The sequence below is a fragment of the Pleurodeles waltl genome, chromosome 3_1, assembly GCF_031143425.1.
Source record: "Pleurodeles waltl isolate 20211129_DDA chromosome 3_1, aPleWal1.hap1.20221129, whole genome shotgun sequence".
Classification (NCBI taxonomy): Eukaryota; Metazoa; Chordata; class Amphibia; order Caudata; family Salamandridae; genus Pleurodeles; species Pleurodeles waltl.
This window is the reverse complement of record NC_090440.1, coordinates 1,529,340,556-1,529,362,583: the sequence shown is the minus strand read 5'-3', so window position 1 is coordinate 1,529,362,583 and position 22,028 is coordinate 1,529,340,556. Positions and strand designations below refer to the sequence as shown.

Below are 22,028 nucleotides of genomic sequence, written 5' to 3'. Positions count from 1 at the left end.
GCTGCCTATGCCCCAAACTTGAGACTTGTAAGTGTTTTACTTACCTCCAAAACTAACCTTTACTTACCGCCCCCAGGAACTGTTGGTTTTTGCACTGTGCCCACTTTGAAAATAGCTTATTGCCATTTTTACAAAGGCTGTATGTGATATTGCTTTCATTCAAAGTTCCTAAAGTATCTAAGTGAAGTACCTTACATTTAAAGTATTAACTGTAAATTTTGAACCTGTGGTTCTTAAAATAAACTAAGAAAATATATTTTTCAATATAAAAACCTATTGGCCTGGAGTACGTCTGAGTGTGTTCCTCATTTATTGCCTGTGTGTGTACAACAAATGCTTAACACTACCCTCTGATAAGCCTACTGCTCGACCACACTACCACAAAATAGAGCATTAGAATTATCTACTTGTGCCACTATCTTACCTCTAAGGGGAAACCCTTGGACTCTGTGCACACTATTTCTTACTTTGAAATAGTATATACAAAGCCAACTTCTTACAGCTCTGGACTACTAACTTCTGATGATTGGCACAGGAGGAAGTAGAGGACCACTGCTTGTTCCAGCTGTTGCTACCAAAGTTACAGCCACCACTACACCAGCTTTTTGGGACAAACAGTGATAGAAAGCAGGCAACAGGTAAACCCTGAATTAACTAGAAGGTATAACACTTGAAAGATTAGCTGAGCTCTAAAACAAAACTGCTGGAAAGGCTGCTTATGGAGTTACCCAGACCATAGCAGCTCCTGACACTACGTTAGAACCACTACAATGAGGGTCATTACATCATCTTGTGCCTTTTAGCACTTTAAAAAAAAAAACGTTACCACTTTAAAATTCATCTCTTTAAATTAAACTAACCCTTTACCTATTTATTTTACTTATCTTCAACAGTGTTATTTCTGACAATGTAGGGGTGGTGATGCAATGCAACATGAAGTAGTGGACTCAATGGAGTGGGATTACACAGCATCAGAGTAGGTTTGGACAAGGAAGCTGACATCCCAGGAACGAGAACTATGCTTTCATTTCAAGCAACCCAATTTATGGAATAAAGAGGAGGATGTAGGGAAATGTTTATTTGGTTTTATTTTTATATCTTAAGTGACAAGACCACTCCTGCTGGACCGAAAGCGATCTTTGTGATGAGTTACAATGTCCCCAGAAGGGGAACAACTTTTGAAAGCCCTCTCCTGATGAGAACCCCTGAACAGCTTTTCCTCCCTCTCACACATTTTGGATGCATTTGACACACAGTCATAGTCCTTTCAGTTGCAATTCAGAACCAGCCACCAAATGCCAGTTGCAGGTGGATAATGAAGCATATAGGTACAGAATACAAAGAAAAAGCAAGGAGTTCCAGTTATCAGAGTCTGCTGCAAGCTGAAAAAAAACAATTGATGATGAAACATCCATGACTCCTGGCACTGATTGAAAACAGTACTAAAGAATCTTCTGGGTGCAGCTTTAAACTGATAAACCTTATAAATTCAGTAACCTGCTGGAAGAAATGTCCATCTGAAAAGTATTTTGCTGTACCTGTTTAGCTGCAATTTCTTCATCCCTTCCGTCCCCAATCACTACATATGTAACTTTCTTTCCAAATCTGGTAACAACCCTTTCAAAGCAGCTCTCTTTACCTGCAAAATAAGAAAATTAATTTAATAAAATTTTGTCTACAAACCTGCATGTAAAGCAATATACCCTGAACAAATTCACCTATGCCAAATATTTAAGCACATCAGTTTGCCACAAACTTAATAACTGCGAACAGTGAACCATTATGTTTTACAAAATAAAAATAATTATTAATTGTCTTTGTTGGCATCAACTACTGCCAATACTGGAGGACAATTCTGAAGCTTTGGATGTCTGAAAGAAGTATCTGAAGCGCTGTCTTCAACCTGTTGTGCTTCTTTCTGGGTGAAAGGGAGCAATGAGTTACTATGGAAGATTTCATTTCTAAGCCTTTTTCCTTACACTGTGGTGTCCCACAAGGATCTTTATCGAGTACCATATGATTTAACATATATGTGTGGCCTTGCGTTAAAAAAATTGTATGCCTGTAAAAGTTAACTGGATGAGCTTCCACTGTCTAAAACTAAATTCTGAAAAGACAGAGGTGCTCCTTTTTGGATGGGACACTTCCTTTTGGAATAATTCCTGGTGGCCACAGCCCCTTGGCTCTCTCACTACCCCAATATTTTAAGTAAGGAACTTGGGAATCATTTTTGATTCCAACCTTAATTTTATAGATCAGACAAATCAACTAACGTCTTTTGGTTTCTTAAGTTTTAAAACACTGAAGAAAATCTTTCCTTTCTTACCTTTTTATCGACAAAAAACATTTACTACTTGTACTTGTAATGTCCTTTATGCCAGGGCACATGAAGGCCTTTTAAGAAAACTTCAGAGACTGCAAAATGTAGCAGTTCACCTCCTTAGGAACATTAGGAAGTTCAAACCAGTCTTGAAGGCTAAGGAAGAACTACACTGGCTCCCCATAAAAAAAGAAAAAAAAAAGAAAAAAAAATGAGGCTTTGAAAGTGCTTTGCACTGCAGATAGAACCCTCAATCATACTGCCCTTATTTTCTTAAAAAACAAAATCAAATGGTACGTTCGTAAAAAATGCCTTCCATCAGCCACAGCCCAAAAAAGTGAACGTTCCAAAAATTCATAAAGCCTCGCGGAGTGGCAGAAGCTTCTAATATACTACCTCCCTTCTTTGGAATAAAAAACAGTGGCATTTCAGAAGTAAGCCGATCCTATAGATTTTCAGAAAACATTGTTTACTCTTCCCTTGTAGGTTAAATTACAGGTAGTTTTAGCCTTCAGTTAGATGGCAGTGCCAAGACGCCGACAGGCATATGCTGCACTCTATCAAATTTAAATCAAATGACAACAAATTTATCAATCACATTGTCATCATTCATTTAACCTCAAATTAAATAACTGTCTAACTAAGACTATCAAATAGTGATTTGTATTACTTGGTAACATGCCCTACAGGTTTAATGTCTGCCTAAACAAACTGGATGCAGGCAAATCGAGGGGCTTAGCAGCACTGGTGATTAGCATGAGAATGCAGGGACACCCCACCTACCAAACAGTGCTGCACCACCACTGTTGTAAACACATGAGGTCAATTTTCGTCTAAACGGCAGGACCGCAAATTGATAGTGGGTGGCATTCTCAACAAAATGCAGATGCCTCCTGCGTGACTTCAGGATCAAAGTGTGAAAATGCATGCCCAGAAAGTCTAGGAACCTCATCCATTCATCTACCTCCAACCTGTGCCTGAGACATAATTTAAAAGTTATCTTAACAGAGGAAAGAGTTCACCAACTGGAAATCCAGAATGGGATGGCGGCCACTGTCTTTCCTTGAAATAGAAAAATATACAGAGAGGAAACCCTGCCTTATCTTGGATTCTGGCTCCAGTTTCACAGCCTCCTTGCTCAAAAGTGTAGGCACCTCCTGCTGTGAGATGTAAGCATGGTTGTGAGAGGTGACTGAGGGAAAGGAAGGGATGTGAGAAGGTAGGCTTTGGAAGGAAAGAGCCTAGCCTACTGAAAAATCTACAGAACCAAAAGGTCTGAGGAAATAGACTGGCCGTACTCTGCTTGGTACTAGCAGTCCATTACTACTTAAGGAGGTTAGAGATCAATACATTTAGAAAATGATTAAGGTTTATTAAATTATTCAAGTGTCTCACCGAAGGAAAATCAAGTAAAGTTCAAACAAATCAACTATAAGTCATAGGAAATTGATTGCCATAAACATTATTTACCATTTAAAATGGGTGCAGCAATGAATAAAATCTAAAGACTAGACAAAGTCCAAAACGTGCTGTAAACCAATAGAGATATGGGCAGCATGCTTAGCAGAAATCCAAAACTATCACAACCCCAAATTCACCATAGAGAGCATGAGGTGTGAAAATGTATTAAAACTACAGCAAATCATTTTTCAACATTAAAAGATATAATAATAACACCAATCCTATCACTATCCCCATAAATGAATAATAATTATGCAACTTCTCATCTAATGTCATCGAAGGTATCAGAACTAATAAGGTTACATGAACAATGAAAAGACTCATAAGTGAATGAATTACAGTGTGTGCGCAGGAAGAGCCTTGAAAAGTATCTAAAGGCTTCCGCCGGAGTTCTACAATAACGTCATTCCAAACAGTGCACATTTTGCTGTGTCAATGAAAAATATAGAAACACAATGAACATCGTGAAACAGAAGCCATGTTAATACAAGATGGAGTTGAGGCTTAGTTTAGCACAGGTCAGGAAGATAAAGTTTCCTACAGGCATTAACAAACAAGTTACTTACTTTCAGTTATCTGGTAGAATCAATATCTAGTTGCGGATTCCTTACCTTAGAATTACCCCCAGGTATCAGTCTGGATACAGTGAAATGTCTTGAGCAGTACTCCTGCGTGCAGGTAGGTGCCGTCGATTGGCTCAGGTGCCACATCGGCATGCTCATGTCAGTTTCTTTTCATGACTTTGCATGCCAAAAGTGCAGAGCCATGAAGAACAATGACCACTGCTGTGTGAAAACTAAGGCCCTGACAGGGGAGTCCCGGCCCCTAGAAATCAGTCTGCAGAGGGGGGAGGATGGGTGGGTTGGTAAGGAATCGGCAACCTGATATTGTCTCTACCAGATAAGGGGTTACCAAAGGTAACTTGTTCATCTGTCAGACTTCTAGCTGCAGATTCCTTATCTTAGAATAGATACCCAAGCAGTACCATTCCTTGCGGAGGGTCTGCGAACTAAGATCATACTAGAAAGTCCTGAAGGACATAACGGGCAAAGTGCCCATCCCTACGGACGTGACTGCCCAGACAATAGTGCTTACTAAATGTGTGCAGAAATGTCCAAGTTGCCGTCTGACAGATGTCAAGGACTGGAACTCTGATTGCTAATTCAGTGGTTGCAGCTTTAGGTCTGGTAGAATGTGCATGCAAACTCTCAGGTGATTGCTTTGTAGGAAGCTAGCCCAATATATGGTATACTAAAAAAAAAAGTACACTGTGCAGAGTCCAGTGGATACCCAATTGGTTTACAGAGGCAAAAGTAGATACTACTAACGCTCTATGTTGTGGTAGTGTGTGCGAGCAGTTAGGATTATCAGAGGGTAGTGCTAAGCATTTGTTGTCCTCACAGAGGCAATAAATGAGACACTCAAAGAATACATCCGAGACCAAATTAGAAGAAATAACATTTTTATGTATACTTTGAAAGCAAGAACTTTGTAACAAGGTTATCACGTTTTTAAGTATGAATTCTTGACACTTGCAAAAGTGGACACAGTGCAATTACTGAGTTCTGCAATGTTATCCTATTGGAGAAAAAACAAGTTCAGCAAACAGGTACTTTATGATGACTTACAAGACCAATTTCTGAAACTTAAGTGAGTACTGGGCAAGTGTCAGGACTTCACCAACAGGTCACTCCGTGCAGCACAGGGGTGGCTGGGTGCAGAGGTGTAGTATGGTGCCATAGAAAAAGACTGCAGGCTCTGGCTAGGCAGCCAGTCGAGAACAACCAACAGGTAGGTTGCAAATGTGGGGTGCTTGGGGGCGTAGGTGCACGTTTGGCCCTCTTCCCAACTGGCCAGGGGCAGCGGGTGCAGGTGTGTCCTTTGGTGTTGGGTTTCTGTGTCCGCGAGCACTAGCGGTTGAGGGGTCCTGTGCCCATTTCAACTCAGGCCAGAGGTGACAGATGCAGTGGTTGTTTCAGGTGTTGGGTTTCTCTCACCACAGAGGCAGCGGGAAAGAGGCTGCAGGCATCTTCAGGGAGCCCAGGAGGAATACAACCATGATGGATGCGGCCTCTGGTGGTCCACTTCAACTCGGGTCGGAGACGGCAGGTGCAGTGGCGACTTCAGGTGTCGTGTCTTTGTGGTTCTGGAGGCTTCAGAGTCCCTTTTGTAGAATTTGTTGGGTAAAAGATCCACTGTTCATGGGAAGTTATGAGTTGTTTTCTAAGGCATGCAGTCCTCCTGGGTTTCTGGAGACACAGCTGCAGGATGAGCCATCTTTTGGTGCAGAGTCTGTTGAGAGTTGCAGACCGGCTGGCGGATTGGTACCAGGTCACCTGCTTCTTTTCTCCTCTTCTGCAGCTCTTCAATGTTCTTGGGCTTCTTAGGTCAACAGGATCAGAGTTCTTGGGGGTTCAGGAGTGCTCAATTTGGTGATGTTATAGGGAGTGCCAGGTAGCAACTAAAGGGTTACCTGCCTTTAGGGAGACTACACCCTCTTTATGACCACTTCTGTTGGGAAGTGGGCATAACCTAGATCCCAGAGGTCTAATTCCATCCAAAACAAGGCGAAGGAATTTAAAAAGTGGTGTCCACTTCAGCTGGTCCACCTTATGGATGGGACTGGCATGATGCGGGCACACCTCCTAATCTTACTAATTTTCCTGCCTGTTTTGCCGCCAAGAACTTTGATCAGGACAGGGAGTTGATCCTCTCCGCCATCTGGAGAGAGCTGGGTTGCATTACAAAGGTGGCTAAGCAGTTGAAGCTTCCCACCCTGGAATCTCCATCCTGCTTGGAGGAGGTGTCAACACCCTCGCCAGTGCAGGCTTTTGATCCTGGCTGAGCGCTGGCTCTCACCTCAAGAGGTTAGAAACGTGGCTAAGGCAGGTGGAACTGGTCAGGACCGGCCAGTCAACATACTAGTAGTTGGTAGGTTTTTTCAGGGGGCACCTCTAAGGTGTCCCCTGGGTGTGTATATTAATAAATCCCTCGCAAAAAACAGTGTGGGTGTATTAATATGAGATGCCCGACACCAAAAATGCCTATGTTCAGAGAAGCCATTGTGTTGCTGGGAAACTTGTATTGACTAGTGCCCATTTAAAATGGCTTCCCTGTCCACTTACTATGTGTAAGAATCGACAGAGACCTAAGCAGGGGAATATTTGCTCATGCTTTTATTCCCTCACATGTGATATGATGCACTCTACCTTAGGGCTGGAAGGCATTCTGTAAGGGTGACTAAAAATAGCACATGCAGTGGTAGTGGACCTGGCACCCTGGGATGTGTGACAGGTCGTGTTTTCAATTTTACCTGCACCAAGACATGCAGTCTGCAATGGCAGTAATGTGTGGATTTGGTGAGGGATTCCTGAGGGTGGCATAATTGAAGCTGCAACCCTCAGGGACCTTCTGTACACTAGGCACCAGGGGTACTATCTACTAGGGACACAGAGGGTGGTAAATATTGTATTGGGGAGAACAACTGTACAATTCTGGGAAAGAGTTCTGCATTGGGGACCTGGTTAGCAGGGACCTAGTGCACTTTCAGGCAAAAATCACACCAGATACCAGGCAAAACGTGGGGGCTAACCATGCCAAAAAGGGTGCTTTCCTCCATGTTCCTTGGCCAGTGCATAGCAGATCTTGATGCAGAGTATGATCCATCTGGAGATGGTCCACTTCTGCACTTCCCGACTTTTCTTCGTATCCACATAATCAACAGAGTTGATCATCCGCCCGAAACTATTTTGTACGATCAAGGTAGAATGCTAATGGTCCCTTTGGGTCCAGGCAGTGGAGTCTCTTCTCTTCCTTAGAAGGAGGTGGGGGTGCGTAAAAAGTAGGCAAGGTGAAGGACTGGCCTACATTAAAGGGCGTGACACTTTTGGCAAAAAGGAAGCCCGAGTGCAAAGCACCACTTTATCAGGATAGATGGAAAGGTAGGGAGGCTTAGATGACAATGCCTGCAGCTCACTCAACCTGCAGGCAGATGTAATAGCCACAAGGAAGGCTGTTTTCAAAGTGGGAGGCCTGAGTGGACAATTGTGGAGAGGCTCAGATGGAGCACACATCAGGAATGTCAGAACCAAATTCAAATCCCATTAGGGCATAATGAATGGAGATAGAGGAAATATATGTGTAAGATCTTAGAGGAACCTATGTACAATAGGAAACAAAAATGAAGGTTGATCAGGCAACTTTAAAGCAGAAATGGCAGACAAGTAACCAGAGTCTGGCTGGGCCAGAGAAAGGATGAACAAAATCTCAGAAACAAGGGCAGAAAGGGGGTCAGCAGACTTGTCTGTGCACCATGCCACAATTTTTTTCCAATGACAGGCGTATACCGTTTTGGTGAAGGGACGCTTGTCTGCAAAGATTACGTTACAGACTTTGGGAGGAAGGTCAGAAGCTGTCCACTGTCACTGCTCAATCTCCACACAAGAAGACAGAGTGGACAGGTTCTGGAGTAGAACCTTCCCCTGCTCTGTGATAGAAGATCCTCCTGAAGGGGCAGTATAATTGGAGGATCGATGCCCGTGCTCAGTAGCTAAGTATGCCAGACTCTCTATGCCCAGTCCGGAGTCACAAGGATTACTTGAGTGTGGTCATTCTTGAACTTCTTGTGAACTTTGGGCAGAAGTTGTATGGGTGGAAAGGCGTACAGAAAGCCTCAATGTTTCACTCAAGATGAAGAGTCTCTGAGCAATTGCGACCTTGGAAACTCCAACGCACAATACTGCTGACACTGCCTGTGCTCTGCGGAGGCGAACAGATCTAACCAAGGCTCTGTCCACTGCTGAAAGAGGCCTTGCCACACCTCCAGATGGAAACGCCGTATGTGTCTCATTAGACATTGCAGGATGAGTTAATCTGCTATTGTTTCAGAGATCCCGCCAGACGTTGAATCATCAGGGGTATGCCCTGCTGTTACAGCCACGTCCAGAGGCGCATAGCCTCCTGACAAAGGGTCCACAACCCCACCCTGCACTAACTTTCTTTTGAGGGAGGGAAGAAATGCTATTCATGCCAGCCGGATTGCACTGAGCTCCAACATGTTGATGTGGAGTCTGGACTCTGCCAGAGACCAGACGCCTCTGATCTCCACCTCTCCCAGATGTCCGCCCCATTCCAGGAGTGAAGCATCTGCCACTCCTGTCAGATCTGGTTGCGGAAGTGAGAGGGTTCTGCCTCTGACCCAATTGTGGTTCGGTAGCCATCACTGCAGATCTCTGAGATCTGGACCATGTCAGGGAGATTCCCCTGATGCTGCGCCCCACTGGAATTTCAGGTCCACTGCAGAGCCCTCGTATGCCATCTGACATAGGTCAGTAGCAGGATGCAGAAGGCCATGAGCCTCAGCAGCCTCAGAGCCATTCTCCCCAAAATCCAGAATAGAGGCTGAAACATCAGTATCATAGCCTGAGTATCCTGGACTCACTGCTCGGGAGGATATGTGGGCAGAAGCTGAAGGAGCTCATATGCACAGCAGTAGACGTGATGATACACTATCAGATGTTTTGCTAGCCTGGGGGGCTAGATGACCCTTCGGGCACACCCTGTCATGACACCCTTAAACTAATCCCCCTGATCATTTGGTTTAAGTGTAGTGGACTCCGCAGCGTGGGTTTTGCCCCATAGACCTCGGTATTTTACACACACGGTCCCTACGCAGTATATTTTACTATTTCTTCCGTGAAGCCTTGGGGGGGAGGGGTGGAGCAGGGGTTAACATATGTTGGGATGTTTGTAGCATAGACTTCAGGATCCTATCACAAGCGACAGGAGCCTACGACCAATAGAAGAGCATTACACTGGTGGCCGCAGTGACAGTTCTTTTTATCCGCTACTGCTTTTATGACAAGCTCATTTATGTATATTTATTGTGAACCTGTTGGTCAGTGCACAAAAAGGCAATAAAAAGACTTAGAAAAAAAGGTGCCTGTCAGAGTCAGTTGATGCCTATTTGCTCTGTGTCGTAGATGGCAATAAAAAAAAAAGGGACGGCACTGCTCAGGGGTGGGCGGAGGCAGGGCCGGGGGAGTTCACAGGTGGCACCAGGAGCATCAGGACTGGTGTCAAAGGTCGGATGGTACGACCAACACCACTCCGGATCCATGGGAGCCCTCTGTGCCAGGGCTGAAAGACAGACTAAGGGGCCCCAGTGAGTCCCAAGGATCTGCCTGTTGCACGAGAATCATTGAGGCACTTGAGCACTGAGTTTGCCTTGTCTTCGTAGAGACTTTGACAAGACGAAAAAGCAAAAAGCTAGTCAAAAACTGACTCAGGGGTAGCTCTCTTTGGATCGGCACTGGCTGGTGCATAATGAAAAGAACCGACGTCAGTGTGCTGGGGTCGTGCCTATGTAGGACTTGTGATGTAAATTTTGGTGCAGAAGACGCAGATGACGGACACAGTAAATCGATGCCACCTAACCACACACAGGGGTACTGCTCATGAAAAACCTCCATACGGACTGATGCTTAGGGTAATTTCAAGATAAGGAACCTGCAACTATAAGTCTCTAGCAAATAATCTTTCTGGTGGATACTCTTTCTACCTGCAGATTCCTCACATGTAGAATGTAGGAAGCTGGTCTGGTGTGTGGTGGGTACCTATGGTACTTACACCTTATACCAGGTCCAGGTATCCCCTCCTAGTGAAGTGTAGGCAGTGTCTAGTAGCGAGGCTCTCTAGAGGTAGCTGTGGAGGAGCAGCTGAGGCTTATCTAGAAGACATGCAAAGCTCCTGCAATACCAATACAGTCACATAGTACTTACACACAAGAAAGAAAACACTTGGTTGTACAAAAATAAAGGTACTTTATTATTGGAACATAGTATCAGAAAATACTAGAAAGGCAACCCTCCAATAGGAGGTAAGTAAATACTATATATTGAAAATGTCACTTACCCAGTGTACATCTGTTCGCGGCATGTTCTGCTGCAGATTCACATGCTATGCACAGGTCCTGCCATCTAGTGTTGGGCTCGGAGTGTTACAAGTTGTTTTTCTTCGAAGAAGTCATTTCGAGTCACGGGACCGAGTGACTCCTCCTTTTCTTCTCCATTGTGCATGGGCATCGACTCCATCTCAGATTGTTTTCCCGCAGAGGGTAAGGTAGGAGTGATAGAGTGTAAAGAAAGAGATGTTCATGCAATGGAATAGAGATTTATATACATATGTACAAATTTAAATGTAACAAACGGCTTCAGGCTCCCGGGCAGGAGGGAGGGTGCATGTGAACCTGCAACGGAACATGCCACGAACAGATGTACACTGGGTAAGTGACATTTTCCGTTCGATGGCATGTGTAGCTGCAGATACACATGCTATGCATAGACTACAAAGCAGTTCTACTCCCATAAGCGGTGGTCAGCCTGTAGGAGTTGAAGTTGTTTGAAATAGTGTTCTTAGAACAGCCTGTCCTACTGTGGCTTGTTGTGTTGCTAACACATCTACACAGTAATGCTTGGTAAATGTTTGGGGTGTTGACCAAGTGGCTGCTTTACAGATTTCTGTCATTGGTATATTTCCTAGAAACGCCATTGTTGCTCCTTTTTTCCTAGTGGAATGTGCTTTTGGTGTTATTAACAGCTGTCATTCAACCTTTAGGTAGCAAGTTTGGATACATTTTAATATCCATCTGGCTATGGCTTGTTTTGATATAGGATTACCAGGATGGGGTTTTTGGAATGCGACAAACAGCTGTTTAGTCTTTCTGAATGATTTTGTTCTGTCAATGTAATACATTAGAGCTCTTTTAATATCTAATGTATGTAATGCTCTCTCTGCCACTGAGTCCGGCTGTGGGAAGAAGACTGGAAGTTCCACTGTTTGATTTAAATGAAACCGCAAGATGACTTTAGTTAGGAATTTTGGGTTTGTGCAAAGTACTACCTTATGTTTGTGTACTTGTATAAAGGGTTGTTCAATAGTGAATGCTTGTATTTCACTGACTCTTCGTAATGAAGTGACTGCCACTAGGAATGCTACTTTCCATGTTAGGAATTGAATTTGACAGGAGTGCATGGGTTCAAAGGGTGGACACATGAGTTGTGTGAGTACAATATTAAGATTCCATGAAGGTACTGGTGGCGTTCTTAGAGGTATGATACGTTTTAGTCCCTTCATGAAAGCTTTGATGACAGGCACTCTAAATAGAGATTTTTTTTGTATATTTTGCAAATAAGCAGAAATTGCTGTGATGTATTTTAATGGATGAAAAAGCTAAATTAGCTTTTTGTAGATGGAATAAATAACCTACAGTGTGTTGTATGGTTGCGTCAAGGGGTGTTATGTGTTTGGTTTGGCAGTAAAAAACAAATCTTTTCCATTTGTTTGCATAACACTGCCTGGTGGTGGGTTTCCTTGCTTGTTTAATCACTTCCATACATTCTGGTGGAAGATGTAGATATCCAAACTCTAAGATTTCAGGAGCCAGATTGAGTATTGCTGGATTGGGGTGCCTGATTTGTTTGTTTTGTGTCAACAAGTCCGGCCTGTTTGGAAGTTTGATGTGGGGTACTAGTGACAGGTCTAACAATGTTGTGTACCATGGTTGACGTGCCCAAGTTAGTGCTATTAGTATGAGTTTGAGTTTGTTTTGACGCAGTTTGTTGACCAGAAATGGAATGAGCGGGAGAGGGGGAAAAGCGTAAGCAAATATCCCTGACCAGTTGATCCATAGAGCATTGCCCTTGGATCGAGGGTGTGGGTACCTGGACGCAAAGTTTTGGTATTTTGTGTTGTGGTTGGTGGCGAACAGGTCTATGTCAGGTGTTCCCCACTGGCGAAAGTATTTGTGAAGCACTTGGGGGTGAATTTCCCACTCGTTCGTTTGTTGATGATCTCGGCTGAGGCCGTCTGCTAATTGATTGTGAATCCCTGGAATATATTGAGCTACCAGGTGAATGTTGTTGTGAATAGCCAATGCCAAATGTGTTGTGCTAGAAGGCAAAGTTGTGATGAGTGGGTTCCTCCTTGTTTGTTTAAGTAGTACATTGTTGTCATATTGTCTGTCCTGATAAGAATGTGTTTGTGAAAAAGAAGAGGTTGAAAAGCTCTTAGAACTGCTAGCAGTGTCCCTAGCACTAAGTGATTTATGTGAAGTTGTTTTTGTTTGGTGTCCCATTGTCCCTGAATGTTGTGATTGTTGAGATGTGCTCCCTATCCAATCCTTGATGCATTTGTTGTAAGAATGGCGTGAGGCACAGGGTCTTGAAATGGCTGCCCTTTGTTTAAATTTGTGGAATTCCACCACTGAAGCGATATGTGTGTTTGGCAGTCTATCAACACTAGATCTTGAAGATGACCATGTGCCGGCGACCATTGTTTGCAAGGCACTGTTGTGAGGGCCGCATATTTAATCTTGCCATAATGCCCAACAGTTTCATGACAAATTTGACTGTGTACTGTTGGTTTGGCTTGATTTTTGGCAATATGCTGTGGAACGATTGTACCCTTTGTGGACTTGGGCTTGCAAGTGCTCTTTGGGTGTTTAATGTAGCTCCTAAATACTGCTGAATTTGCGCTGGTTGTAGGTGCGATTTTTGGTAGTTTATTGAGAACCCTAGTGTGTGTAGGGTGTTTATTACATAACGTGTATGATGTTGGCACTGCGTATGACTGTTTGATTTTATTAGCCAATCGTCTAGATATGGAAAGACATGTATGTGTTGTCTTCTTAAGTAAGCTGCGACTACCGCTAGGCACTTTGTGAATACCCTTGGAGCTGCTGTTATTCCAAAGGGTAACAGTTTGAACTGATAGTGCTTTTCTTGAATGACAAATCTGAGATATTTTCTGTGCGCAGGATGGATGGGTATGGGAAAATACGCATCTTTGAGGTCTAATGAAATCGTGTTGCTGAAGTAGTAGGATAACATCCTGTAATGTTACCATATGAAAGTGTTCTGACAGATTGTAAAGATTGAGGGTTCTGAGATCTAATTTTGGCCTTAAGATGCCATCGTTTTTGGGCATGAGGAAATACAGTAAGTAAACTCCTGTTCCTACTTGACTTTGTGGCACGGGTTCTATTGCTTGTTTGAGTAATAGAGATTTGGCCTCTTCCTGTAACAGAGTGATATTGTCTGTGGATAGCCTGTGTGGTTTTGGTGGAGTTTGTATCAATTCTAGGCAATAGCCATTGCGGATAATTGATAATACCCAGTTGTCTGTGGTAATGTTTAGCCAATTGTTGTGGAGCTCTTGCAGTCTTCCCCCCCACAGGGGAGGTGTGAATTGGGAAGGAATGGTACAAGTCACTATTTACCTTGTGAGGCCTTTTTTGATGTCTGATATTTTCCTTGCCTCTGTGATACTGGCCTCTATAACCTCTCAAACTACCTCTTTGATATTGAGGTTGGTAGGGTGATTTTGGCTGTGATGTGGATGGCTCTGTACTCTGGGGCCTAAATCCACCTCTAAACTGTGGTTTCCGAAAGGATCCCCTGTATTGGGTGGCGTATAGCGCACCCATGGCCTTTGCAGTGTCCGAGTCTTTATGCTTTTTTTCAATTACAGTGTCAACCTCTGGGCTGAAAAGTTTTTTTTTTATTGAATGGCATGTCCAACACCGCTTGTTGAATTTCATGTTTGAACCCGGAGGACCTGAGCCATGCGTGCCTCCTGATTGTTACAGCAGTGTTAACGCTCCTGGCAGCGGTGTCTGCTGAGTCCAGGGCAGACCTAATTTGGTTGTTGGAGATGGCTTGCCCTCCTCTACTATCTGCTGTGCCCTTTTTTGATGTTCCTTGGGGAGATGCTGAATTATATCTCATCTCATACCAATGTGCCCTATCATATCTAGCCAACAGCGCCAGAGAGTTGGCTATTCTCCATTGGTTGGCTGCCTGGGATGCCACTCTCTTCCCTGCAGCATCACATTTTCTGCTCTCTTTTTCTGGTGGGGGTGCATCACCTGACGACTGCGAGTTTGCCCTTTTCCTAGCAGCGCTTACTATTACTGAGTCTGGAGGGAGTTGCTGAGTTATATATACAGGATCAGAGGGAGGTGGCTTGTATTCCTTCTCTAACCTGGGAGTTATTATTCTCATTTTGACAGGCTCACAAAAAATTTGATGAGCATGTTTTAGCATGCCTGGTAGCATAGGGAGCGACTGGTATGTTGTGTGCGTGGAGGAGAGTGTATTAAATAAAAAAATCGCCTTCCAACTGTTCAGTGTGCATGGTGACACTATGGTATGCTGCAGCCCTGGCTAGTACTTGATTGTACCCTGTACTATCTTCAGGTGGTAAAGGCTTTGAGGGATAGCAGTCTGGGTCGTTATCGGGAATGGGATCTGGATCATAAAGATCCCATGGATATATATTGTCGTGCTGTGAATCAAATGAATGTGATCGTGACTGCATAGGTGTAGGGCTGGTAGGAGAGATGTGGAGAGTGAGGAGGAGACTGAAGGAGAAAATTGAGGAGGTGGAGGCCTCTCCTTTGTTCTTGGCACTTTAGCTGGAGGCTGTGCAGTGTCCAATTCCTCCTGAAAGGCTAATTTCCTCTTTGGTTTTGGAGGAGGTGCAGTCACAATTCTGCCAGTTTCTTTGTCAATATAAATCCTGGCTTGCCTTTCATCGATTTGTTCTATGATAGGCTGCATTTGTGAGTCCTCATCAGTAGATTTTTGGCTTTCTTTAAGTACTTTTAAAAGTCCATGGTCCTCAGTGTAAGCCAGTTTTTTCAGCTCCAAAACTGGCTTTTTCGGGTTCGAAAAAGATAGACTCGAAGATGGTCTTGGTTCCGAAAAAGATTTTCGAGATTTCAACTCGGAAGAGCGGTGTTTGCTCAGTTTGGAAACGGAGCTTCGACTCGAGTCCGAAGGCTTCAAAGGAGTGGCCTTTTTCAGTGCCGAACTTGTGGGTTGGTCACCAAAGGTCTTTTTTCGGGTCGAGCCATGGCCTTCAGGCAGTTGCGTCCCCAAGGCCTTATGTTTGGGCTTGGATGGGACAGGGGCAGGCGTACTCATGTGCTGTCCTGCCGTGACCAGTCTGTCCTCCTCGGATTCCTGCTCGGAGTCAGATCCTCGAATGGAGACAGCGGTCTGCATGATCTCCTCCTCTTCGACGTTGAGATGTTGAGATGTTCGGTGCGTTTGGATGCCATCTCGAGTCTCTGTGCTCTTCTGTCTCGGAGCATCTTCTTGGATCGGAAGGATCTGCATACCTAGCAATTTTCTTCCCGATGGTCCGGGGAAAGGCAGAGATTACAGGCGAGATGTTGGTCCGTATAAGGGAATTTAGCGTGGCACCGAGGACAGAATCGGAATGGAGTCCGGTCTATGAGGCTTCCACGCGGTCGGCCCGACGAGGCCAGAGTTGGGTGCGGGCGCCCTGAAGGGCGAGTAAAGAGGTTTGATCCGACGGTACCTGAAGTGTCGATAGAAGGTGTAACGCGATCGAAACAATACCGACAAGAAATAAAGAGTTTTCAAGCTTTTCCAAATCGAACTATTGGAGCGAAAGGAAACATGTCCGAACCCGATGGCGGAAAGAAAACAATCTAACATGGAGTCGATGCCCATGCGCAATGGAGCCGAAGAGGAGGAGCCACTCAATGCCGTGACTCGAAAACACTTCTTCGAAGAAAAACAACTTGTAACACTCCAAGCCCAAGACTAGATGGCAGACATATGCACAGCATGTGTATCTGCAGCTACACATGCCAAATATATATATATATATATATATATATATATATATATATATATATATATATACATATATATATATATACACACACACACACACACACACACACACACACACACACACTAAAACAGTAAGAGGCATAAAATGGTTGGAAAACAGTAAAATAGCAATAAGCAATAGTAGCCCTAGGGGGAGCCCAAACTATACACTAAGACAGTGGAATGCGAACACAGGGCTCCCCACCTAGGTATGTAAATCGTTTAGAGGGGAACTGGGAGTACTAGGAAACCACACAGGTAAGTAAAGCAGTACACCCCAGTGACCAGGAGTACAGGAGTAAAACACTGGATTTCCCCAAAACCACCCCAAAAGGATGAAAAGAAAAAAAAGAAGACACCCTGAACAGCCTGCAAGGAACAAGCAATGGATTACCAAAGATGGAGCCTTGTGGAGAGAGAGGACCAAGTCCAGAAGTGTCTGTGGAGTCCAGTGGGAGTAGGAGATGCTACCCACCAAGGTACCTTTTGGAGTTGGTCGACGAAGAAGGAAGACAGGTCAGCACTGCAGCACAGAAGCTGGAGAAGAGTTCCTGATGCGTGCAAAAGGTGTCCCACGCTGGAAGCTGGCTTGCAGATGGGTGTCGGTGAAGGATTTCCACCAACACGCCTTGGCAAAGGCAAATTCGCAGTTGGAGAAAAGAGGTGCTGCCGGGGACCAGCAAGGTCCAGGAGGACTCTCCCCAGGAGGGGGCGTCACAGTGGACCCTTCCGTGTTCAGAAGGTTCACAGGAGCAGAGTCAGAACCCACAGGTGTCCCACAGGACAGGGACACAGAAGTCGCTGAAGCAGCCCACGCAGCACCAAAGAGGTTGCTCCCACATCGCTGGCGGACCACGCAGACGCCCAGGAGTTGCAGGAGGGAGAGCTGGAGATACATGCTGCCTGAAGTTCTCCTTGGAGGTGAAGCAAACAAGCCTTGGCAGATGCAAAGGACGTGATGCACGGGAGTGCGGTCTTGGAAAGGACTTGCCACCACCAAAGTGCGACAGCTGGCAGAGAAGATCAAGGGGAACCCTCTGGACCACCGCCCACAGGATCCACGCCACTCAGGGTGAGGGGAGAGCCACGCAGCCATTCGTCGATGAAGCCAGGTACCTGCGGATGGAGAGGAGTGATGCCTTCACCCCAAAGGAGATTCCTTCTTCTTCTTGTGCAGGCTAAGAGTCACAGTCTTCTGAGGATACAAAGCCAGAGAAATGTTGCAAAGCTGGCAGGAATTCTGGATGTAATGTTGCAGAAGAGGTTTCCTCGGGGATCTGCAGGTTGTAGGTTCCTGGAGGGTCCAGTCACGGTTCTGGAGGCTAGAAGTCAAAGCAGAGGTTGCAGAGGAGTACTGCTGAAATCTTACAAGCTGAATCTGAGGACCCACCCCAGAGGAAGACCCTATAGAGCCCAAAGAGGGGGCTTGGTCACCTAACCAGGTAACTACCTATCAGAGGGTGCCCCTGACGTCACCTGTCTGACCTGGCCACTCAACTGCTCCCAGAATTCCCTGTCAACCTTGGAATCAAGAGGCAGAACCCAGGGACCCTCTGGAGCAGCTCTGGGCACTACCCCTGGGGTGGTGATGGACAAGGGAGTGGTCACTCCCCTTTTCATCATCCAGTTTTGGACCAGTGCAGGGAATGGGAGTTCCTAAACCGGTGTGGACTGGTTTATTCACGGAGGGCACCAAATGTGCCCTTCAAAGCAAACCAGTGGCTTGGGGAGGCTACCCCTCCCAAGCCGGTCACACCTATTTCCAAAGGTAGAGGGTGTTACCTCCCTCTCCCAAAGGAAATCCTTTGTTCTGCCTTCCTGGGCATGATCAGATCAAGTAGCAAGAGTGCAGAAACCTGAGGGGTGGCAGCAGCTGGGCTGCCTGGAAAACCTTGTAAGACTAGTGGTAGCAATGTCGGAGTTACCATTATGTAGCTGGACAGAGGTAGTGACCTATGTCGGGTACAAATATAAAATGGCGTCCCCGCACTCACGAAGTCCAGTAAAATCGGGCTGGTGTTCGTGGGGACACCTCTGCTAGTGCAGGGGTGCCCTCATACACAGGTACCTGCACCCTGCACTCTGGGCAGAGAAGGCCTACCATAGGGGTGATTTACAGTGACCTGGTGCAGTGACCTGTAGTAAAACCGGGTGCGTGCACCTGGTTCACGCAGACTGCAATGACAGGCCTGAAGAACCCTTTGTATGGGCTCCCTATGGGTGGCAAATTAACTGCTGCAGCCCATAGGGATCCCCTGGAACACCAATGCCCTGGGTACCTATGTACCATATACTAGGGACTTATATGGGAGGGACCAGTATGCCAATTGTGGGAAGAAAATGTTACTAGCAACCAAATTTAGAGGAGAGAGCATAATCACTGAGGTCCTGGTTAGCAGGATCCCAGTGAACACATTCAAACACACTGAAAACTGGCAGAAAATTACGGCAACCATGCCAAGAAAAAGGGCACTTTCCTGCATAGAACCACCTCCAGGCATCAGACTGGATCCAGAAAACTTCAAAGCAACAAGGTCACCAGTAGAGGGTACTGTACTCAATCGCGCCAGAGAGACGTTAGGTGTTACCACTTGGCCATAATGCGTCCACCCCGATGCATCGATGTCAGTTTCCCTCTGTTTTTCCCTAAACCTTTGAGACAAGAGGGCAGATTGACACTGATGAAGGATTGCAGTCCCAGAATCATTCCAGATGGGATCTTATTAACTTCCCCTATTACATGTCCAGCAAACAGGGACATGGGCAGGTCGGTGAGGAATATGTAGGTAGAATATTCACCAGAAACATAGTTATCAGAGATAAGTAACTTTTCCTTATAATGGATACTTCTACTTGCAGATTCCTCATCTGTAGATGCCCAGGCGGTTTGATGGACGATTAGTGTAGGAAGCTGGCTCTGTATATACTATACCAAAGTGAGGTTTAGTGTGCACAGATTCCAGTGGATCCCCAGAGGCTTTACAGAGAATAAAGTAGATTATACTAATGCTCTCTGTTCTGGAAGTGTGGCCGAGCAGTTAGGCCTATCGGAGGGTTGTGCTAAGCATTTGCTGTACACACACAGTCAAGAAATGAGGCACAGTCAATGACTAATTCAAGGCCAATGCCTATATATAAAAAAATATTCTTTGTTACTTTATGTCTCGAACCAAAAGGATCTTTGTTGCAGGTAAGTACAGTTTCAAGAATGTGGGGGGATGAAGGGAGGTCCCTCAGGTCAGCACCAAACACATCCTCAGCGGCGCAGGGGCAGCCGAGTGCAGGGTGCAAACACAACGTTGGGCACCCAATGCTTTCAACGGAGGAACCCCGGGGGTTACAAAGAGGCTGCAGGCTTAGTGAAGGGGGACGGTTGAAGAAGACCAAACAGTTGGACAGGTAAGTAGAGAGCCCACTCGATACTGCTGGACCGTTGGCTGGCATACCCAATGGACACTGCTGTATGGTTTGGTTACCCAAGGCCAGGGGGCTGTGAGCGCAGGGGTACTTTTAGGCGTCAGGAATTCTACACCGGAGCCGGTCGTGGTCACGGGGGTCCCTCTGGATTTAGGCTGCAGGCGTCGTCGTGTTGGTCAGAGGGGTCAACCTAGGGTGGAATCGCCTGGGGACCTTCAATGGACTGATGGGCCACCTGGACTCGGGCCGTGGGCGTCAGGTGCAGAGTGGACAGGACGCACGGATACTGGAGGTCTGAAGGCCTTATTGGAGGTTTCTTTGTGGACAGGGCCGCTGTCCTCTGGAGATCTTGGTCTTTATGGAAGGCAGGCAGACCTCTGGGGTTTTGTAGAGGTCACCGTCTCTGCAGGACGTCGTCTTCTTGTAGCAGGAGTCTTGAAGCTGCAGACAGGCCGGTAGGACTGGGGCCAAGTCAGTTGTTGTCTGGAGTCTTCACTGCTGGTGCGGCTCTTCAGTCCTTTAGTTCGCAAGGAATCAAAAAAGCAAGGTTCAAGTGTACCCCTAAATACTAGATTTAGGGGCATTACAGGGGTCAGAAGGCAGTAGCCAATGGTGGGATGGGAGGATTTTGCCAGGAGGGGTTCACCTCTGCTCTGGGCACCTTAGGGGTGGTCCCAGCTGGTGTGAACACTCCTTCTGGTGTTTACCAATTCTCCCCCCGGATCTGCCGCCTGAAGTGGGGCCCGGTCCACGGGCAGGCATCTCCACTAGCTGGAGTGCCCTCAGAGAGCAAAACAAAAGGCAGGAGCCTTTGAGGCTCACCAAAAAGTGTTGCTGTTCCTGCAGGGGTGGGTGAAACATCTCCACCCAGAGTAGGGCTTTGTCCCCGACTCCTGAAAGCACAAAGGCTCTCACCACCATGGGGTCAGAAACCCATCTAGTAGTGGCATGCTGGCGTATCCCGGTCAGCCACACGCTAGAGGCTTGGGTGAATTTCAGGGGGCATCTCTAACATGCCCTCTGTGTGCATTTTACAAAAAGTCAACACTGGCATCATTGTGGGTTTCCTGAGCTGAGAAGTTTGAGGACAAACTTCCCAACATTCAGTGAAGCCATCATGGATCTGTGGAGTTCGTAATGACAAACACCCAGCCCATGTACTCAATATGGCTACACAGCACTTATAGAGTCTAAGAATTAACTTAGACACTTAGATATTGCTCATGCAGCAATGCCCTCACCTGTGGTATAGTGCACTCTGCCTTAGGGATGTAAGGCCTGCTAGAGGGGTGACTTACCTATGCCTCAGGCAGTGATCTGTCAGCATGGCACCAGAAAGGAATGCCATGTCGTCTTTACCTATTTCTCCCCAGGAGCACACACAATCTGCTGTGAAAATGTGCATGTGCTTGGTGATGGGTCCCCTAGGGTGGCATAGTACATGCTGCAAGCCCTTGGGGACCCTCTCTGATGACAAGGCCCTTGGTACCACTGGTACGTTTTACAAGGGACTTAGCTGTGTGCCAGAGGTGTGTCCATTGTGGAAGTAAAGGTACAGTTTAGGGAAAGAACACAGGTGTCAGGGCCTGGTTAGCAGGATCCCAACACACACACAGTCAAGTTACCATCAGATATCAGGCAAAAGGTGGAGGGGGAGTTTTAACCATGCCAACAGGACACTTTCCTACAATTAGTCCAAGAAAACCAGCTGGAGAAAGCCCATGTTGCCACCTTACAAATGTGCAATTGGAACACCTCTGTAGGGAAGCACACTTTCTAGCATGGTTAGCCCCACTTTTTGCCTGGTCTCTGATGTAATTTCGACTGAAAGTGCACCAGGTTCCTGCTAACCAGGACCCCAGTGGTGCCAGATCTTTTCTCCTAAAAGCTACAGTCATCTCCCCGATTGGCAAACTCTTTAGCATCCTCGAAAGTCCCTAGTAAATGGTGCTCCTGGTACCTAGGATATTAAAGAGGGTCTCTGAGGGCTGCAGCACAAATTGAGCCACCCTAAGGGACCCCTCACCAAGCACATGACAGGCTGCCATTGCAGGCTGTGTGTCTTGGTGCAGATAAAAGTGAAAACCTGACTGCATATATTATATGTAAGTCACCTCTCTAGCAGG

The 22,028-nt window shown here is 45.9% G+C and overlaps 1 protein-coding gene across 7 annotated transcripts in view; it reads right to left on the bottom strand.

Moving 5' to 3' along the window:
* Window positions 1-22,028, bottom strand: part of EYA3 (EYA transcriptional coactivator and phosphatase 3) — a 900,226-nt gene that overhangs the window by 45,850 nt on the left and 832,348 nt on the right. For all 7 annotated transcript variants that reach the window (XM_069225116.1, XM_069225117.1, XM_069225118.1 and 4 more), the window contains one exon: window positions 1,539-1,639. In XM_069225116.1, the coding sequence (XP_069081217.1) occupies window positions 1,539-1,639 (101 nt within the window). The remainder of the gene's footprint in view (window positions 1-1,538; window positions 1,640-22,028) is intronic.